Here is a 20,373-nt window from a genome sequence, read left to right as displayed (position 1 = left end):
AGGTCCTTTAGACCTTAACAATCATTAACTAATGTCTGGGTTTTTTTGACTGCAACAGTCACTTTACCATTACATCTTTCTCATGTTACTTCCATGATTCTACTTTGATAATGAGAACATTGACTCAATCCTGTAACCAAGGTAGTATTGTTAAATGTGCTTGAACAGTAATTAGAACCAGAGTATGCAAACAGGTGAAGTACCTGTATCATATTTCACTCTTGGTATTCAGATGGCGTAATTTTACATATATATATAGCCTGGAATGAAAATGTGGTTTTAAAGTATAATTTTTAGGTAATTTCTGTGTTTAATAAGGAAATTCACTCCTAGTATACAAGGAATGAGATGATAATGAGTTACAAGCTGCCATGTGCTGTATCAGTTTCTAGTTGGTCTAATTGCATTGCTCCCTGTCTCCTGGGGATGCCCTTTCAGCTGTGCTGCCCGCTTCTTCTGGAGCCCTTTGCTCTTCCTCAGCACATCTCCTTGCGCCCAGTGCTCCTGTCAGTTACACAGTGGCAACAGTAGCAGCAAAGCACCTCCCCTCAATACAAGAAAGACAAGCAGGTGCAAAGAAGAGCAACTAAGCTGGTGAAGGGCCTGGAGAATGAGTCTGGTGAAGAGGCTAAGGGAAATGGGACTATTTAGTTTGAGCAAGAAGAGGCTGAGGGGAGACCTTATCTTCTATAACCACCTGGCAGGACAATATAGAGAGGTTGGTGCTGGTCTCTTCTCACAGGTAATTGGCGATAGAAAAGAGGGAATGGCCTCCAGCTGCACCAGGGTTGGCTTAGGCTAGGCATTAGGAAAAAAAAAATTCACTGAGAGAAGTATCCAAACATTGGAACAAGCTGCCCAGGGAGGTGGTTGAGCCACCATCCCTGGATGTGTTTGAAAGTAGTTCAGATGTGGCACTTAGCGATATGGTTTAGTGGTGAACTTGGTAGAGTAGGGTTAATGGACCTGATGATCACAAGGGTCTTTTCCAACCTGAACGATGCTATCACGTTATGATCCCTGTCGCGTTCGGTAGCGGTGGCTGCCACGGGCGATACTGTTCCGGGAGGGCACGGAGCGGCCCTGCGCCGCCCTGCCCTCAGGCTCCGGCCTCGTAGCCGGCACTGCGCAGGCGCCGCCACGCGGGGCGGAGGGGGCGCGGCGCGCGGGCAGGCTCAGACGTGGCACTTGTGTGAGTGACTGAGTTGAGTACCCCGCGCGGGACAGGGTCTGCGCGCGGCCTCGGCGAGCTGCGCTAACTGCCTCCCCGGGCGCACGCACCGGCGCCACAGGGGCGGGCGGGAGGCGGTGGGAGCCGGTGGGAGCGGGAGCTCTGCCGGGTGCAGCGCGGGGGGAGCAGGCCCCGCCGGCGACTGAGACACCGGGTGAGCAGCCGGGGGGAAAGGGGAGGGGGGGACGCGGGGGGGTTGTGGCGGCGCTGTGCTGGCGCTGTGCTCTGTGGGGCGGGAGGGGGACGGCCATTTAGGCAGCCCGGTGGAAGAGGCCGCACACAGGTGCTGCCGGTGGACCCCGATGCTTGCAAATGTGTCCTGCGCCGAGCGGGGTCGTGGCACCGACCGAGCGGTGAAACCTGTTGCGGTCATCTTGGTGCGGAAAGAAGTGTTAATTATTTGCAAGTTTTGCTCAGAACTGGAGTAAATTTAGGCGTATTCCAACATGTGCTGCTAAAAAACACCACAAAAGGTAAGTGTGTAGCCGTTTCCATCCTGTGTATGCGTGCACACTGTCTAAAGGTTAGTTGCCAGATTGAGATTGCAGCATGCCCTGGTGGGGACAGCACCTCTTCCTAGGTGATCTGTTCTCAGCACAGTGTCTCTGAAGAAATATAAAGTTAATACTTCACCTTCAATTGGGTAAGAATGTGGTCTTGTATTTTTTGATTCCATTCTTCTACATGCACCTAGTGGAGTTTTATATCTTCACAGAGGTGGTGCAATAGAACGTTGCACAGGTGCAGTAATCCAGTGGAGGAAATAACAACCAGTGCATTAACAGCAGTGAGTTAAATTGTGGAAAACTTTTGTTAGTGTTCCTCAGGCTATGTGGTGTGAGGTAGACTAGTGTTAAGAGAGGCAGAAAAAAACCTTCTATGTCATTCTGTATAGTGACATTTATAGTAAAAAAAACCCAGAGAACTATCTCGGTTTAGCAGATCCTGTGATCTTTCTCATGCAATTTCCAGAGTGAATCTGTGTGCCTCTCGTTGGAACCTGGTGGTGAAAACCTTGGGTGATCACTTTCTGTTGATATTCTGGGTGTTGCCTCCAAACTATTTTCATCCTGGGTTGGTATATGTGCATATCCTGAAGGGATTAAATATGCTCAGTGTTAAAGTAAATCTGGAACTGTGTTTGATAAAGCTACATCATTTGGCTTATGGTTAGAGTTCATGTCTCTCTTTAGCACAGCCTCTCTGTGTTTATGCTGTCTGTGGGACGTTTGACGTGGCAAGATTTTTATGTGTGTGTAAGCTGTGAAGGAAGTCATTTCCCCTGCATGCTGTCACAGCTAAAGGTGTTGGCTGTCACTGCTGCCTCAAAATGACAGTCTCCTCCTTTATATAGATCTAATATATGTATGTCTATGCTAGGGTGTAGGTAATTTATTGCTAACTGTCTTTTGGAGCAACTAAAGCTCATACTGCCACGTCTTTTCTGATGAGGGCGGGGGAGGGAAGAAAGTACGGCTGGCAGCAGGAAGCTTCTGTTTAAACATTTTTTTCTATCTCCCTGTGTTTATCTTGTTAACACATAGAAGACAACTCCCTAAGATTACTTGTTTGAAGCAGTTTAATGCTGCAACTGGGAAATCATATGCTGCATTAAATAGTGTGATTTAGAGGGTTGCACAGGCAATGTGTCAGGAGGGCTGGGCCCTGTACCCCGTGCAAAGTGAGTTCTTGTCTGATGTGGAAGAGAGTAAAATTGTTGTCTTGCTTGGGTTTGTTTTCCCACAAATGTGTGTCTAATGTGAAAAACTTTGAGACAGGTTTTCTGATAGGGATAGCTGTTCTCTACTGACATGTGTCAGTGCAGTATGAATTTGTCTGCAGTGTTCTTAGTGCTGCATGCAGTGTTGAGGTGCCTTTGTGCCTGCTGCTAGAGCACAATCCCTAGTTTACTTTCATCTGTTTTCAATACTCAAACATGACTCCATGACTGAAGCCTTTGTGAAGTGCAGGTTGGGAAAGCGATTTCAAAGGAACATACAACATCTATAATGCTGGTTTATATTATGTGTTCTGTGTGGGTGCCTGATCTATGTACTTGGGACTTTTCAGGAGTAGGAAGTGTTCATCCAGGGTTTGGATTCTCATCATTTCTCAAAACAGTTTTAATTTGGGCATCAAGAAACTTAGCAGAGTTCTGATTTTGTTAAGTTCTATATGAAAAAGGACTTCCACGTCCTTTTTTGCCTTCAGATGTGTTTTTTGTGGGAACGCGGTTCGTAGCCCTTTAAATTGGACAATGAATGAAGAGTAGTAGTGGGTGTCTCTTTCTCTTTTGCAGATTCTTAAAGAACACCTGATACAAATACATGGAATGAGAATATTGCCATCATGAGTCAACAAGGTTATGTTGCAGCTCCTCCATATTCCCAGTCTCAACCAGGAATGGGAGGCTTTTCTGCAGGTTATGGACCCCCTAGTTCTTCACTTCATTATGGACATTATGGGGACCCCAACTCCTCCTACTCTGCACCTCAACCAGGTACAAATTTGTCTTGGAACATATTTTCAGCACCTAGTCTTTCACTGGTTCTTTTGTTTACTTGTGCTGGCACCAAATGCTGAGTTTTACACTTCTGCTGTGACAGGGTCCTGTGCTAGCTTTGTCTGTTCTTGTTGGTGCTCAGGTGTTGATGTAAATGTGTGCTAGTGGGTATCTGACCTTTCTGTGTGAACTCGGTTGTCCAAGAAACAATAAGCACTGGTGCTCAATGCTGTATTATGAGAAATACCTAATGCAGACAAATTCAAGAAGGGTGATGTCTGGGAATAGAGAAATGTTTCTCATCTAATACATGTTAATGGCCAGTAAGCTCTCAGAAATAGAACCTTTGCCCTGCAGACTTCCTGTGCACAAACTTGCCTATGATCATGAGCTGATGTTCTCCTACTTAAGCCTGTTTACTGGGTGATTTATTTGGCTAGTCCATGGTGAGTAGAGCCCATCTGCTTTCTAACCACTCAGATGTATTAAGATTTTTCAAATATTCTGTGGTGTCCTTGATTTTTATGTTACAAAAACAGGGAAAAAAAGAAGTTTTACCTATTTATCTAAAATTTATTAAAGACAGCAGGACTTATGTTACCTTAATTAAGTGCTGAATATAATCAGAAAATAAAACTTGAGTATTCTGCTTATTAGACTGTGTGGCAAAAAATAATGGTTTTGGTACCAAACAAATTTTTGATGCTAGACAAGTTTAAAGGAAAAATAATTCAAGAAGTACAGGTTGAAAAGCTGTTTGTCTTCACATAAATTGTAGTCTCTTTACAGTAGCTGTTCTAGAGCTGAAATCAGAACCACTTTTAAGATAGGTTTACAGATTCTGCATGTGGAGGCTTTTTGTTCAAAGGTTGTTCCAAGTTTTTGTTCTGACCATCATCTCTGAAGTGAAAGGGACCTCTTGCTTCTGTCTGTAAAGCTAACCAGATAACAGGGACTTGGCAGTGTCTCAGGTTGAATTGCAGAGTGTGTTCATTCTTGCTTGCTTGTTATTGTCCCTTTTGAGTTCTTTTGCTGGAAAGTTAAAAGCTACTTAATGTATGCCTCCTTTCTACTATCTGTCTTTAATAACTGCTTCTATAGCTGGCCAGATTTTATGGAATCACAGACTGAGGTTGGAAGGGACTTCTGGAGGTCGTCTCATCACCAGCCCTCTTGCTCACCCAGAGCTGGTGGTGTGATTTCTAAAGCAGGGCTGGGCACTTGTATTTCTTGGTGACCTTGCACTTTCTTACAGGGTTCTTGCATAAAATTGCTGCTTCTTTTGCAGGCATGTTGAAATCAACTGTGCCTTTTGGATCTTCAGCTCCTGTTGGGCCTCCACCACCCAGTACGCATCAAATCAGCCAGACCAACATTCAGAATGGGCCCAGCGTGCCAGGGCAACAGCCACATAGGTAACTTTCAAGAATTAATACATGAGATCTAAGCTATTTGACCTCTGTTACCTTTCTCTGACTGCTTCACTGGCATTTCTTTTATCTTCAGTAGTTCAGGCTTATTCTGGTTCTGAAATGGATCTTCTGGTTCCCTGTGTTAAACTGCCAGGACATACATTGTGATCTGTGATGTTATTAACTTCCATTTTACAGCAAGTCAGGTCTTCATCATGCATTGTTCTATTTGTAATTATTCTTTCTTTGTGGACTTAGGCCTGTTCTCTTAAAGCAGCAATAAGGTGTTTAAGTGCTGTTTGATATAGAAGTTGGGTTTTATTACCTTTCATGTTCTGATGTCTCCTTGGGTTTTTTGGTTTTTCTTTTTGTGTTTGTTTTTAAACAACTGTGCAGTGTCCCTGTGCTACATGATATTGTGTATGTTTTCTGAGAAGACAAATGAATTTTTATTCACATTAGCTGTTTCAGCACCACCCTTGTGAAGGCATGAGATCACCTAGAATTGTCAATTGATGTAAATTTTTTGTGTAACTGCACTGATTTTTCCCTTTAGGTTTCAAGGTCCTCCACCTCCAAGCAATATAGGACCTTCTTGTCCTCCCTACAGTCAGCAGGCACAACCAGCCTACCCAAATGCTGCATCAGCTTCATCTACAACACAACTTGCCAACCAGCTCAGCAGTATGCAGCTAAATACCTACGGTAATCAGTTTGAGTTTTTCTCAGTTTAATTAGAAGCTCATTGAACATCTGTATAAACAGAACATTAAAACTTTGCTCAAGTTCTTATATTGTTTTTAACCTCATCCAAAATCAGTATTCTTGGGTTAATTCTGAATTGATATTTGATGAACTTTCCATAAAAGTCAGCTATCTTATCAGAGTTTCTCTCTGGCTTGAAACTGTCTTTGTATTCTTTGTCCAATTTGAGGTTGAAATACCTTAAATCTAAGCCATAAGGTAAGGATGTCAGCATATAATTCCTCCATGTAAATTACTGCCCACCACTGATTTTCTGTTTGGTTATATCTGCTTTCCCTGAGTATTTTATGGTGAAATTTACTATTTAATTTTAAAGGAGTGGAAGTCAGTTAGTAGCTTGGTTTGCTGAGCCTATTGTGTTTAGAAGGATGAGGTTTTTTTAATTTAATTTTTGTTTAATGAGGATGATCTTGGTGTTTGATACCTTTGTAATCTGTAAAGGTGAATGTTTCACTTTAGGCTGCACTGATACTGCATCTTTCCTACCTTGGCTTTACAAGTTGCTGATTTGACTGGAATGAAACCTGCAGAGCTACTGTGGGTCTGACCCTCTGTTTGTACAATCATTTGTGAAACCCTTTTTTTCCCCTCTCTGCCTTCAGCAATTACCATGTAAAATGTAATATCCTTGCTTATGCTGCAAGGCTGAGCTACCTTTCAGACCAGTGAAGACATGAATCCTTTACATCTCTGCCCCTGTGTTGGGGTTTTTTCAGATTTTTCCTTAGCTGTACCTCTGAGCTGGTGTAACTTGACAGAGTGCTGAAATTTACAGCTTGTAAAGCTCCTGGAGTGATGTTTTGTACCAGCTGAGAACCTGAGCTAGTGTTTTGTATGTGAATTTTTTTCAGTTAATATGTCTGGCAGGAGATACATTTCAATATTTGTATGTTAACACATTTTACTCCAAACCTAATTTTTCCTTAGTTTTTTTAGCTTTCTTGAAAATTATTTGACTGTAGATCTTTGGAGCAAAATTTGACTAAAAAAAAATAAATCTAGATTTTGTGAAGTATTAAGTAGTTACAGATTGTAAGTGTCCAAACCTACCCCTTATTTCTAAGGTCCTTTTAACGCTAATTGGAATCTGGATCCTATAAAAATACAAACTATTTTTCACCAGCTTGTACAGAATAATTTCCACATGTTTCATCTTTTGGCATCAAAGCCAGAAGATGCTTGTAATCCAGATAAAATGTGTGGATTTATCTTTCGTTGAACCTTTCATGGTGAAATGCAAACATCAGACTAACAAAAAAGTGCCACAAAAGAGAAATTTATTATTAGTCAAAAATAATGTTGTTTCACATTATGCAATGAACTATTATTTCAAATACCATTTAGGTGTATTTGAATCAAGAATTGTCAAAGGCTGGCTTCCCTCTCTTTTTCTCCATCCACCCCAGCTGCAGGGCTTTATTGACTATAGAGCCAAAAGAAATAAAGTTGAATGTTTTAATCAGTTCAGACTTCAGCTGTGAGGTCAGATTTATTATGTGAACAGGCATTCAGAATCCCAATAAGCCAGCATTGTCAGTATGGGATACAATACTGCTTTTGTAAGTGTAGTGAGCAAAAGTAGAACAGAGTTAGTAAGTTACCAATTTTGACTCAGCTGACAGTTTCTTGCTGAGGTCCTGGCACTACTTGGAGTTCTTACACATCCTCTGGGCATCCAGCATCTTTTCAGGGTCCACAATTGCCACCACCAGCCCAGCAGCAAATCGCTTTACCACCTGGACCACAGGTTCCTCCACCAGCTGTTAACAGCCTTTGTGCTCAACCATCATTGCCTCCTATGGCCAGACAAGATGGGATCCCTGGACCTGTGCCCCCAAATCCTAACTTGCAACAGCTTTCAGGGCAGCCTCCAGGACCTGGATATCCTCCTCAACAAGGTAAGGAAAGGATTTTGTTATGTAATTGAAAACAAAATGTGCATGGGGAACCACTGGTGATTTGTCAGTGCAATCAAGGCCAGGCTATGCTTTTACTCACAAGTTCAGCACTTGGAGGTTGTAACAAGAAAATGAGATTAATTTGGATCATTAATGAAATTATTTGGTTAGTATGGGTAAAGGCACAAGATACCACAGAAAGCAATTTTTCTTCTACTCTGCAAAGGCGTATATCGCTGTCTTATCGTAGTGTCTTTTGTAGGCAGCTTTCAGAGGTAATACAGAATTTTAACTGAAAACAGTTATTTCACCTGACATAGGTGAGTAACACTGTTATTTTGACAACTGAAAAGCCAGCAAACTAGACCAGTTTGTATTGGCTGACATGTTAGGGGAGATTCTCACTAATGCAATGGCTTGGTTTGAGTAGCTGTGGCATACCTGACAACTCTGGAGACAAAGTTGTCTTATACGATGTGTGTTTTTAAAGGTAAGCTTGAGCCAAAGTAATCCATTCTTGTACTTGCTGAAAACAGTAGGAGAAATTGCATTTAGCTAAGTAAGAACGATGTGTGGCAAAAGTTGTTGTTAAAAATTGATAACACAGCTGAAATAATTGTCTTTTGTAACTGTGCAGCAAAATATGGTCCTCAGATGGCAGGATCTCAGCTGTCTTACCCTGGTGCTTTTCCTGGAGGTCCAGCACAACTCTCTGGTCCACCGCAGAAGAAGCTTGATCCCGACTCTATTCCAAGCCCAGTAAGTAATATGGTACTGATGATTTATAAAAGTCAATTTCTGCTGCATTTAAGATAGAGGGATAACAATGCTAATGCTGTATTGATTTTAGTTGGTGGGGCTTTTTAGTAATATAAAATTGCTCTTAATGGCTTGGTTCAGAAGAAGTGTTCCAAACTTGCAGGTTCTTAATTCCATACATTTTTGTACCCTGTCACTTTTGGCTAAATCCATGCATAATGAAGAGGCTGTGTAACTTTTATCTCGCATGGGGACATACCCATGACCTGAGTACTTCACCTCTCTACAGTATTCTTAGTGTGCCAGTGAGCAGTACTGAAGGATTAGTTGCATTCACTGCAGCTAATGACCTTTCCTTTTCACTCCAGAAAGTCTGAAGACTTAGTAGCAGGTAGACACATACAGTAGGATTTGTGCAGAATACAGGTATGTGAACTCTAAAACTGCAATTCCTGGAAATGCTGGGAAGTCCCATGCTTAAAAGCCACCTCACTGTTTGATTTCAGGAGTTTCCCAGGCAACTAGAATTATTTGCCTTAGCATCATTCCAGTTGCCGCAGCCTTATAAATATTTCAGGAGCTTGGAATATACTGAATGCTTAAGCTTCATAGAGGTTGAAGAGGCTCAGCTGTTGAAGCATGCCTGTACATGCACTGGTGGGACAGTCTGTCTTCTTGGAATGGTGTTAGTGAAAACAAGGGTATGGTTGTGTCTATCTTTCTTAAGTAGTCTTAATTGTAACCTAAAGGAACAGCTGGGCAGATACAGGCTGCCTTTGAGAGCAGCTGATTGCAATAGAGGGAGAAAATGTGCTAAATTCATGGGGAAACGCATGATGCACACACCTGTACTGCTTTTGGCAATCATGTGGCTGGGTCCAAAGGTCCTCAGAGAGATGGGCTTCTTGAAGCAGGCTGTGTCCTGCAAGTTTGACCTTCTAGAACTTTCTACGTAAAGAAATGTATTAACCACTGTACTGTGAGTGAGTCTGGGTGAAGGAATCTCCATTCTGTGCTGGGACAGGATTACTGTAGAGCAGAGAATTTGTATTACACCAAGGTGAGGGAAAAGCATTTGTGTAAGAGCTTGGTACTCTAAGAAGGAGAAGCTCTACTTCCTTAAGTTAGGATATTCTTTTATCCTTCTAGAAAAAGTTACTGACTTTATTTGGTGTTGGTTTTAATGTAAAATCCCTAGAATTTTGGAACAAAATGCTTGTTGATAATCACTTGGAGGTTAACGTAACAGCTGCCTTTGTTAAAAGCAAATTTCAAGTTAAGTGTAAATGAAAACTTGTGTTAAAAAACAAACAAACAACAAAAAAACCCCTGAGCGTGTAATTAACAAATGCCAATCAAAGGTCAGTCATTCCTAGTGTTTCAGCATGGTGATTTTTACAGAAAGAAGGATAAAATTATCTTGTCTAATAAAAAGTAGTGGAGGAGGGGATGAGGGTGGAGGGAAAAGGAGGCCTGGCATAAAAGCCTGGGCTGATGTCTTGTCTCAATTGCACATGTAGAGTAAACAGCCTTGACTGTGACAGCAATGTTAAAATAGGTTAAAAGGTTTGTTTAAGCAGCACAGAGGGGATCAAAATGACATGTTTGAGAGGCATGATCTGGCTCAGTGTCTGTAAAGGGCAGAAAGGTAATTCAGAATGAGGAATAAGTATGACCATGTGTATTTCTCTTGTTCTATTTACATTATATCATTTCAGTAGTGTTGCGAGATAAATTGACTTCTTATCTGGAGCCATTGCTGGTTTATATTTTCCTTACATGTGTTAAAGATTGATATGTGCTCTGACAACATCTCTGAGAGCTAACATCTGGGCTTTGTCAACAGTTATTTCCAAGAACAGTGATATATCTAGACCAGTTAGCTGCAGAATACCATGGTACAGTGATTCTTTGCAGACCTAAGTCTGAAAGTGGTTTGCTTGCTTCAGCCAGTGGAGTGTTTTAGAGCAAAGTCTTTTTCTTTCTAATGCAAAAGTATACAATGACTATAGAAGCCAAGGAGGCAGGGAAAAATAATCAAGCAGAAGATATAACAAGCTCTCTGAAGAATGTATTGTATGTTTAGGTTGCAATACAAACTTTATGGGAGAAAAAAAAATGTACAGGCCCCAGATTATTTCCATTGTGTTAGGAAATACCTCTTGGACGATGATCAATAGACTCTATGTGACTAATTTTGTTTTTCTTCTCTGTTTGCTTTCCAACAGAGGGTTCTGAACTTCCCTAGCTATTATTAGAAATTCATGTGCAGTGTAAAGATACAGTTCCATGGGATACTAGCAGCAGTGGCAAAGCCAGTTTCATGAATCCCCTGTCTCATTCCTCTTGCCTCTCTCAGCTGCTAGGCATAGATTGCTAAAAAGATAGGTTCATTCAGGGAAGAGGAGGAATAATGGCATCCTCTCAGTGATCTTGATTATGATGTGAAACAAAATGCAGCTTTATAGAACTTCAGTTTTATCCTGAAAAGTATCAGTATTGAGGAGCTATGTAGAATTGACAGGGGTGCAAGTGTATGGGTGAAGAATTTGTTCACTAGGGAAGCCAACTTCATGACATTACATTGTCAGTTGCTAAAAACTAGGCTTCAGCCAGAGGAAAAATACATGTGACCAGAACCACTTCATTTTAATGAAAAACTTCCTCAGAGGAACTTCACAACATGGTAGTCTGCCCGAGAGAATGAAAACCCTGAGCTCCAGTGTTTAAATGCTACCTAATGGCCGACAAGGCTGTCCTCAGGTGCTGCTTTCTAAATGGCAGTGCTGAAATACGGCTCAATCAGGGTTAATTGTTCATGTTTTAACCACCCATGCATGGAGCTTATTCAGGAGCAATGACTAACATTTTTCTCTAGCTGCTAAATGTCTCTCTATGTAAGACAATACCAACAATGTGACTTGGTGTGGAAGTTGGCATACCTGTGTGTGAATGTAACTGAATACGTGGCTTACCTTCCTCATACTGTTCTTACTCCTTATTCATCAGATTCAAGTAATTGAAAATGATAAGGCCTCAAGGGGAGGGCAGATCTATGCTACAAACACAAGAGGACAGGTTCCTCCTCTTGTCACCACAGACTGCATAATCCAAGACCAAGGTAATTCTTTGTTACTGATTTGGGAGTTTTTCTAGGTGAAATCAAATGTTTTTAGTTTGAGGTTTGTTTTTGTTTGTTTTTACAAAACCAAAAGGTTTAATTCTCAGATTTCTCCTCTGAAAGTGATGCTTCTTACTCCATATTGGATGTGAAATCAGAAATGCCTTTTAAAGAGGAAAAAAACATGGGGGGAGTGGGAGTTGAATTCTTTACACTTTGGGTTAAGAACTCCGCTCCCCTTCCTGACCTTTAAAATAATATGAACAGTTGAGACAACTTTTCTATTTAACTTAAAAATTTTCAAGGTTTTAAATCTCAAGTTGAAAATCCATTTTGAGTTCTTTGGATATTCTGGAAGATGGATGCTAGCAAGGAGACTTGCACTGTTATGTTTTAAGATAAGAATTTGGAAAAATCCATTCAGGCAGTGAGGGAAATGTACAAACTGTCTAGCTGACTTAATTTTTTCCTTTGGACAGTGTGTCCACCTTTACCTCTGCCTAGGGCCTTGGAATTACAATATTCCATGTGCTACTCTTGACAGCATACTTTTTAATATAGATTAATTTGGTGGTATAATGAAGTCCAGCATTAATTTATCAGTGCTTGAATAAACTGTATAAAATGAGCAAACACATCAAGATTTTTTGGCATCTGAGAGCAGGGTAATGCACTTCTGAAGAACAAAGAAATTCCTTCCAAGAATCTGAGCAGAGCTGCAGCTTGATGGTAAAAAAAAAAAGAAAGAATATAAGGAAGTCAATTTGAACTTCTGTCTCCTTTCAGTGCTCTTGTCTGCACTGCACAGCACAGTTTCTTGTTTAAGGAACTGAGCTAAATGTGCTACAGAAAGTTGTGTGGTAAATTCAGCACACTGTTTTGCAAGATAAATGAGCACGGTGATGTTAACCCAGGGTATTTTATGAATCAGAGCCAGCTCATTAGAGCAGTCTTAACAGCAGGTAGCACCCTGCAGCATTTCTTTATATAGTGTTGGCATTTTCACTGGGGATTTGATCTGTATTATTTTATTTCAACATCTTAGATATGATATGCTTCAAAATAATCTCTATTCAGATTCTTATTAAAATAATTGTGGTAATTTTCATAATACATTGAAATCTCTGCTTTGAACTCAAACAGTACAAAAAGATTTACCCCCAGGGACAGGCAAAGGGCTGACACATGAAAAGGAGCAAGGGGCAGAAGATTGCATGTGAGGAAGGCAAGCATGTACTTAACTTGGTGTCTGCACTTGTTGGTTTGATTTTTCTGGTTTGTGTTTGGGACAGGCGGGCTCATTGTTACAGTCTTTCATTCTGCATGTTGTGTTGGGTGTTGTAGGCCATGCTAGCCCTCGCTTCATCCGATGTACCACCTACTGCTTCCCCTCCTCTTCTGAGATGGCCAAACAGGCTCGCATTCCATTAGCAGCAGTCATCCAGCCTTTTGCTGTTGTTCCACCAAATGAGGTAAGGACTAACTGAATAGTAGGCCTGTGTGGTTTCGTCTCCAAAATATTGCAGAATTGTTCTTCTCTGGGTTAAAGGTGAAGGTGTTTTACCCCAACTGTGACAGAGTAACAGTAGAGAGACTTGGGTCATGATACAGCTTTAAGGGATCTTGGCTTAGAAAAGGTAGAAAGAGTGATGGCTGTGTAAATATGAACCACCAGGTTCCTGGTGTTCCTCTGGTTGTGTCTAGTTTGTGCCAGCTTTGTCAATTGTTTGCTCTGCTGGAACTATAGGTACAAAGGCATTAAGAGGACAACCAGAAACTGTGTCAAGTTAAAGGTGTGGACAGTAACATTCAAAGTATGACATTTTTCCATTTAGTGGTATACAAAATAATTTCATTTCACAGCAGACTGAGAAGATAATGGTATTTTGTATGTGGGTGAGCTAAGTCGCAGAAAGAAGGCAAATATAATCACCCATTTGGGGCATTCTCTTGGAGGCACTAACCTGGTCAATTTGTTTTCTCACAGCGCCATCTCTAATAGCTCTTCATGTTCCAAACACACCCCTAGTTCTTCTGCAAAATATTCCTGCAGGTTAGCAATACCCTGTAGTCTTAAGACAGTTACCCAGATACCTCAGCACGAGCTGTATTTTTATCAGTAGTAGAGATGAAAACGGTTTTCAAGTGGAGCATCTGTAGGATGATCCTTTATTCTGTTGTGCTTCAGCTCCTGCTTCCTTCAGTGCACAGCTTCCAAAGTGTGCAACGAAGGTCTGCAGAATGTGTTTGCTTTTCATGTGCTGTGTTGGTTTCCTTTCAGAGAGCTGTTTGCTGGGATAAAAACCCTGAGATTTTATGAAAGTTGTAGTATGTGATTGTGTCTTCAAAAACTCCTCATAAAATGCATGCACAGAAAAGCCTAATTAAAATCGCAAAGACTTTCAGTGCTTGGTTTTGCAGGCTTTGATTTTTCTTTAACTTTGTTTTATTACTTGTAAATTCTTAGGAGTTGGGGTTTTTTTAAATATTGTGGGGGTGAAAACCAGATGTTGTTCTTTATCAGGATGGATAACTTCCAATCCAACAGACCTCTCTAAACTAGAGAATATTATTTTAGCAGGGTAATATGTAGTTATCTTCTGTGTTCCACAGGGAAATAGGATGTATTATTTACAGTTCTGCAGATACAGAGTTTTACCATTTGTCTGCTAGACAGCAGTTTGGGGTTTCATTCCAGTTCTTGATGGGAATGTACAGACTTGGCTTGTTGCCCCCCCCACATTCTCATCTAGATGAAACTCCTGCTGCTGCTTCTCCATCTCTTCACTTTACCAGCCAACTTTACTCTGTACTCCTCTTTATCCCAGGTTTTGTGCCCAAGTGACACTTACTCATTCTGCTTTCGTGTTGGCTCTTCATTGGTGCATCTTTCACTTTTAGTCTGCCTTCAGTGCTTTATGTCCCCCATACATGGCTTCCCTGTCTACTCTGGTGTTTGGTTAGGGTGATCAATGAGTTGCTAAATCTGAATCTCTTCAGTGTACATAAATCAGCAGAGTGCACAAACACTTATGCTTGGCCAGGTTCAGGAGGGTTTTCCCAAGGCTGGCAAAATTATATACTTAGTGACCCACCTGTCTGAGGCATTAGTGCTCTCTAGCTGTTAGAAAGGTCAGTGGAATTCATTAATCTGTAAAGAGCAGTCTGATTTTTTCTAGCCTGTTCCTTGCAAGAGACTAAAAAAACCTCTGAAAATGCCTCCCAAAACTGGCAGAAGTCCAGCATGGAAAATTTTAGTCTGAACAATTACAGCTTGGTAAAGTTACAAGAACTTGAAGAGATGGTGTTACAGTAGGAAGCGCTGGACAATCTTAACTGAGACTGTTTTTCCAAGGCTTGCCTGTGCCCTTTGTCTTCACTGCTGCTGCCAAAATAAGATTTTGTTCTTAAGATTTTCTAATAAAAGTAGTCTTCCTTATGGGATATATAAGAACTTTAATTCTGAAAAGCTATTTAATTTCAAAGAAGTGGCCTATTTACAGAGGTAAAATACATTCAGAGGCTTATTTGTGTTTCTGAATTTCCTAGTATGGGTGCATTCTGCCTGGAACTAGTGGCTGCAAGGCATTGAATGTTCTTTGCTTTGGAATACACCTTCTCTGATGGATGGTGCCTTTTAACATTGCCTGCAGGAGATGCTCCTCACATCCTCACAGGGCTCAGTACAAAGTGGGAATCTGTCTACTCTTATCTTCTCATAAACAGTATGTTGTACATAGTAACCATTTAAAATAGACTTTTCTTCTAGCCTTTCAGTGAATAGTTGTCCTGCATTCATCTTTGCAGCTTCAGCTGCAGATATGTCTCTAATATAGTTAGTGTTAGCACCCAGAGAATTTCCATTCTGTTTCTTTTCGAAGGAGGAAGACAATCAATGGCTACAAGGGTTTAGTGGATGTGAAATGGCCACAAATGGTTTGTGCAGCTGGTAGTAGGGCTAGGAACAGCTGAAAAACTCACCTATCTCACTTCAACTGTAAGGACTGCAGCAAAAATTCAGTGAAAAAAGCAATGAATTAGCTAAGTCTACTGACACTGATAGAAGTAGTTATGTGTATGAGACAGGGAACACAACTGCTCAGACCTCCTCTTATTTTAGAAATATGTACCACAGAGAGCTCCATTTCCAGTGCAGAATGAGATACAAATTATCCCTGTGGGAGAAAATAACACAATGCAAAATGGTCATGATACTAGGTAAGGATGCTAAACAAAATGATTTCATGCGTGTCATGTAAGGTGGGGTTTTTTTGGGGGGGGGAGAAAACCCAAAACAGAGTTTGCCCCTGCAGTGAGAAAGCACAAATTCAAAATTACAGAAATGTAGTAGAGTAAAAAGATAAAGATGCTGTTTTCACTCTCCTGATTTGGATAATCTATGGAAAGTATTTGTTTGTTACAGACCGAGAATACAGTATCATTGTTTGACAGAACTTATTTTTAGTCCACCAGTGCTTTAGCAACAGTCTATAAAAATAAACTATATCTCACAGTTATCATCATAGACCAAACCCTACATGAATTTGTTTTGGAGATGTATGACTATTTCCAGAACCTGAATAAACCATATGATCTTAATTTAACATTTAATACTACTTGCTAAAAAAGGTAGTTAAAAGAGTTTTTCATGTTGCAAAAGTAAACAATTCCGAGTCATTACTTGGAGTTTAAAATATTTAAATATCTAAAATAGTTTCTTCTTTGCTCCTTAGTAGTTTTGTGTTGTCATTCTCTACTGTGTACTTTCCTATTTGTTTGACATTTTTTAATTGAGAGAGAATTTAATCTTTCACTGGTCATTTTTTCATCAATTAACCAATTAAAAGATAAAATTGGAATGGAATTCTCAGAAATGCTGATGATCACAAGTGGGACTGATCTCACAGTTCTGAATCTGCCTGGACTATGGAGCAGGATGGGTATTTGACAGTCTTTGCTCTTCTGTCAATGCTGGGTTTCATTTTTACAATTAGGTAGTGCCAGGTTATGTCTGGGGTTTTGCATAGGTTGTCTGGGATGCCTGACTCCTCCCATGCCCAGAGCTCTCAAGCACCCAGAAAGTTTTCTGTTCTCTGGAGGCTGGTTCCTCTAAACTAGGTTTCACAATGCCTAATTTAGAGGTGCATGAATCCTGTGTTAGATAAGGCTTTCTTTATGGAGTGTGCCCTGTGCTAGGCTGCATTTGGTTGTAGAACGTTTAGAATTGGATTGCTTCCCAAGGCTTCATCAGCTACAAGAAAGTTTGTTGTTAGCCTCTTGGGTGGTAACTACACTGAGTACCTAGAATGAACTTTCAGAGCAAGTTTTAGCAAAGGGTTTGGAAGTAGAGCTTTTTCTTCTCAAGTGAATGTCTTGATTTATTTTTTGCCTTTTTGTTTTCAGTGTACCTTTTAAAAATACCCTTAAAGTGTATTCTTTAGAATACTTACGTAGTAGTATTTTAGTAGTGGTACCTTCCATGCACCAGGAGGTAATTCTGAAAGAGATGGGGCTGGTGACTTGAAAAATTGGCATTTGCATAACTTGGTTCACATTGTTATCAGAGTTCCTGTTAATGTTTCCTAATCTTTTACAAATTCCAAGTTTCGACTGGGAAAATGCTTTTATAAAGATCTTGTAATTAGTCGCTGCTGTGTTGGAGACTGTTCTTCAGAACAGTAATGCCAGAAGTAAAACCTGACTAAGCAACTGCACGTAAAGAACCTTCACATCCACCTAATTACCTAGCCAATAATATTAATAATGGGTTTTGCCAACGAAAATGGTACTTAAGTCAAAAGTTGCTTTGGCTATCACTGGACAGCTCTGTAACTTGAAATGGTATCTGCGTGTGCATTTTCCTTTACAGATTCTGTGTTGCTCTCCTGAAATGGTGTTTGTGTTCCTCTTCTGCACTGATCATAGCAACAGCAGTAAATGAATTGTTAGAAGACTATGCAAGCTCTAACCTTAAGCGGTCAGAGATGTTACTTGGTTACCTTGGAAACTTCACAGAGTCAGAACATGCTGGTATTTAGTAAGTTCAGGAGGAAAAGTTTGTGGCTTGCTTTTTAACCTGAAGTTGTTACTGCACTTTCAGTTTGCATGTATTTCTTCTGTATGTTAATGCAGGATTGGATTTTGGACACAATCATGTTTAAAGTGTGTAATTAATAGAAAATGTGCTTTTTAAATTTGAAGAGGAATCTGATGTTGAGGCAGGGGGGATTGTTGTTAGGTGGTTTGTGTATAGCTGTTGTGTCAAATTAACATAGCACCAGTTCATCTAGGGCCTAACCACAGCAGGCTCTAATGCTGTCCTGTAGAACATCCTGTATTCTTCAGATGCAGAATTTCATCCAGAAGTGTGTTGCTTCAGAGCTCACTATGCTACCTTTAGATTTATTTACAAACTGCAATATTTGTTCTAAACCTAGAGCTGCAGATTAGTAGGGGTCTGACCCTGAGTCCTGTCATGTGATTAATGTGTGCATGTAACCCTCAGGGGGTGCAAATGAGAGGGGAGGTGGAGAACCATGACAACACAACACTGTCTAGGAAAGTTTTATCTGTCTCTTACGCTTTTCCTTGCTCTCTTCTTGTGTGTATGTGCCTCTGCACCAGCTCCCTTTTGCTAGAGTGGGCATAGAACAGACCGAGGCAGGTCTTGCTTGAGATCTCATTGTTTTAAAGTGCTAACTAACATTGTGAAAGTCTGTTGTTCAGTGTGATTTCTTGATCATCCAATTTCATGCTCCTGCTTATATCATCAGTTAATCCTGGCTGCTGACCTTCACTTGAGATACAGCATGTCCCTACATCCAACTAACAGTCAGCACTTCAAAGCTGAGAAGTGCTGGAGAGTGCTGGCTTGTTAACACTTGGTGTTCCTGGTCTAGGATCAGGGAAACTTGTGGTGCCTCTCCTAAGCATGGATAGTAAACCTTTCCTTTTTTGTCTTTCTGCCCCCCTTCTGTCACCTGTAAAAATCAGGATAGAGCCAGGAGAAACTGTGTCGCTTGGTTGATGCTTTAGCCATGCTGCATTTATGCAAACAAGGAAACTTGAAAAAGATCTGTGTTGAAGAAAAGACTTGAACCTCCTATGAGCCTTGCAGAGAAGATAGCACAGCTGGCTTGATTCATCAGCTGAGGATAGTGTTCAACATCTGAAACCCAAGAATAGGTAAAACAATTTTTGTCTTCAGAAGGAATGGCTTCTGGTAAAAGACAGGAGGAATGCCACAAAGGGAAATGCTGTCTTGACATTTTCATGTGAATCAGTAAAGCAACTCAAAGTGGTTAATATTTCTCAAAAGCAGTCTGTGATAATATAATAATAATAAAAAAACAAACCCAAAGCCCTTCAGCAGTCCTAGGAAACAGTTTGGTTCATGACCTAGTTTCTTTTCCCAGAAACATCAGTGTTACGTATCAAAATTCTTTTTTATTATCAGAAGAGATTTGTCCTGCAGCCCCTGTGCCGGTCTGGCAATGAAAACTGGTGCTGTATGTATGTTATGTTTGTGGCATAAATATCTAGGTTCCCTCAGCAGTTGCTGTGCCTCTCTTGTTCTCTAGAGGCAGTTTCTCTCTCTCTCTCTCTCATGATTTTTTCTCTTTACAACCCCTTTCTAGAGATGTGCCATGATGATCTTGAATGTCATCACAGTCCAGACTTCTAGACTTACAATTTCCAGCTGTGGCCCTTATCACGCAATATGAATATGATGATACTTCACAGGCATCACAGGCAAGCCTCAGGAGTGTGTCAGACTTCATTTTTATAGCAAGCAATAGCAATTCATCTTTCTCAGACTTTAAAGCACAGGTTACAGTCCCTCTGGAGGTTTTTATGGATGTATTTTGTCCTGGCGCTGTGCCACCAATGTCTGTCTATTGCTTTGTGATACTGTTCTGAGTCCTTAGAGGTGTTCTTGCTGAAATATTTCCAAACTAAAACTCTCGTGATCACAGGTATATTTGGACTAATAGTGGGGTAAATTACAGTTTATCAGATCAGCTTTCAGGACTTTCCAGTGGGACCCTGAAGTTCCAGAGAAGGGAAAATTTTATGCAGGTATCTTACAGCATTTCCTATCTCTTCTGCCCAATCCTTCTTTGCTTTAAGCTGAAACTACAATGTTCCACCTCCTAGCACAATTGACTCTTTCTGCATCTCTGCTCTTTCAGCTTAAATAAAAGGAAGCACTTTTATGTGTCCTGTTCAAATTCAGGCTACCAACTACCAGTTTAGTTACTGTTTTTAGAAGTACTTACAATTTGCTAGTTCTGGAATGCCAACAGTCAGTACTTAAGAGTTCCTTTTTGTGCATTCCATCTCTGTTCTTGATTAGGTGGTCCAAATAGGCAAATTGGACAAAGGTTTAAGGGCAAGAGAAGTATAAAGCCATAACAAGTCCACAAGTATAGCAAATGTCCAAGTAGTTATGGTAGACATCTAATTTAATTCAGTTATTATTGGTGGAGATTTTAAAAGAGGAAAGAAAATGCTGATACTTTATAGGTAGAAAGGCAAAATAGAAAGGAATTTGCATTTGTTTAAAAACCCAAACAAAGAGCAACACAAACAACCCAAGAGATTTTTGTCTTACTCTGCTGCCCTTATGAGTTTGTTGTGGACGTCCATAGGACTACAATAGATCCCTGCTTTATCTCCTAGTA

General features: G+C 40.6%; 1 protein-coding gene across 1 annotated transcript in view; it reads left to right on the top strand.

Moving 5' to 3' along the window:
- The first annotated feature begins 1,307 nt into the window (after positions 1–1,307).
- SEC24D (SEC24 homolog D, COPII coat complex component) overlaps positions 1,308–20,373 on the top strand; it is a 38,160-nt gene continuing 19,094 nt past the window's right edge. Inside the window, exons 1-8 of the mRNA XM_054172547.1 lie at positions 1,308–1,385; positions 3,531–3,731; positions 5,023–5,149; positions 5,703–5,851; positions 7,546–7,809; positions 8,447–8,568; positions 11,578–11,689; positions 13,034–13,161. Of these exons, the coding sequence (XP_054028522.1) occupies positions 3,581–3,731; positions 5,023–5,149; positions 5,703–5,851; positions 7,546–7,809; positions 8,447–8,568; positions 11,578–11,689; positions 13,034–13,161 (1,053 nt within the window). The 5' untranslated portion in view covers positions 1,308–1,385; positions 3,531–3,580. The remainder of the gene's footprint in view (positions 1,386–3,530; positions 3,732–5,022; positions 5,150–5,702; positions 5,852–7,545; positions 7,810–8,446; positions 8,569–11,577; positions 11,690–13,033; positions 13,162–20,373) is intronic.

This window comes from Dryobates pubescens, chromosome 24 (genome assembly GCF_014839835.1).
Source record: "Dryobates pubescens isolate bDryPub1 chromosome 24, bDryPub1.pri, whole genome shotgun sequence".
Taxonomy (NCBI): Eukaryota; Metazoa; Chordata; class Aves; order Piciformes; family Picidae; genus Dryobates; species Dryobates pubescens.
This window is presented reverse-complemented; position numbering and strand designations above follow the sequence as displayed.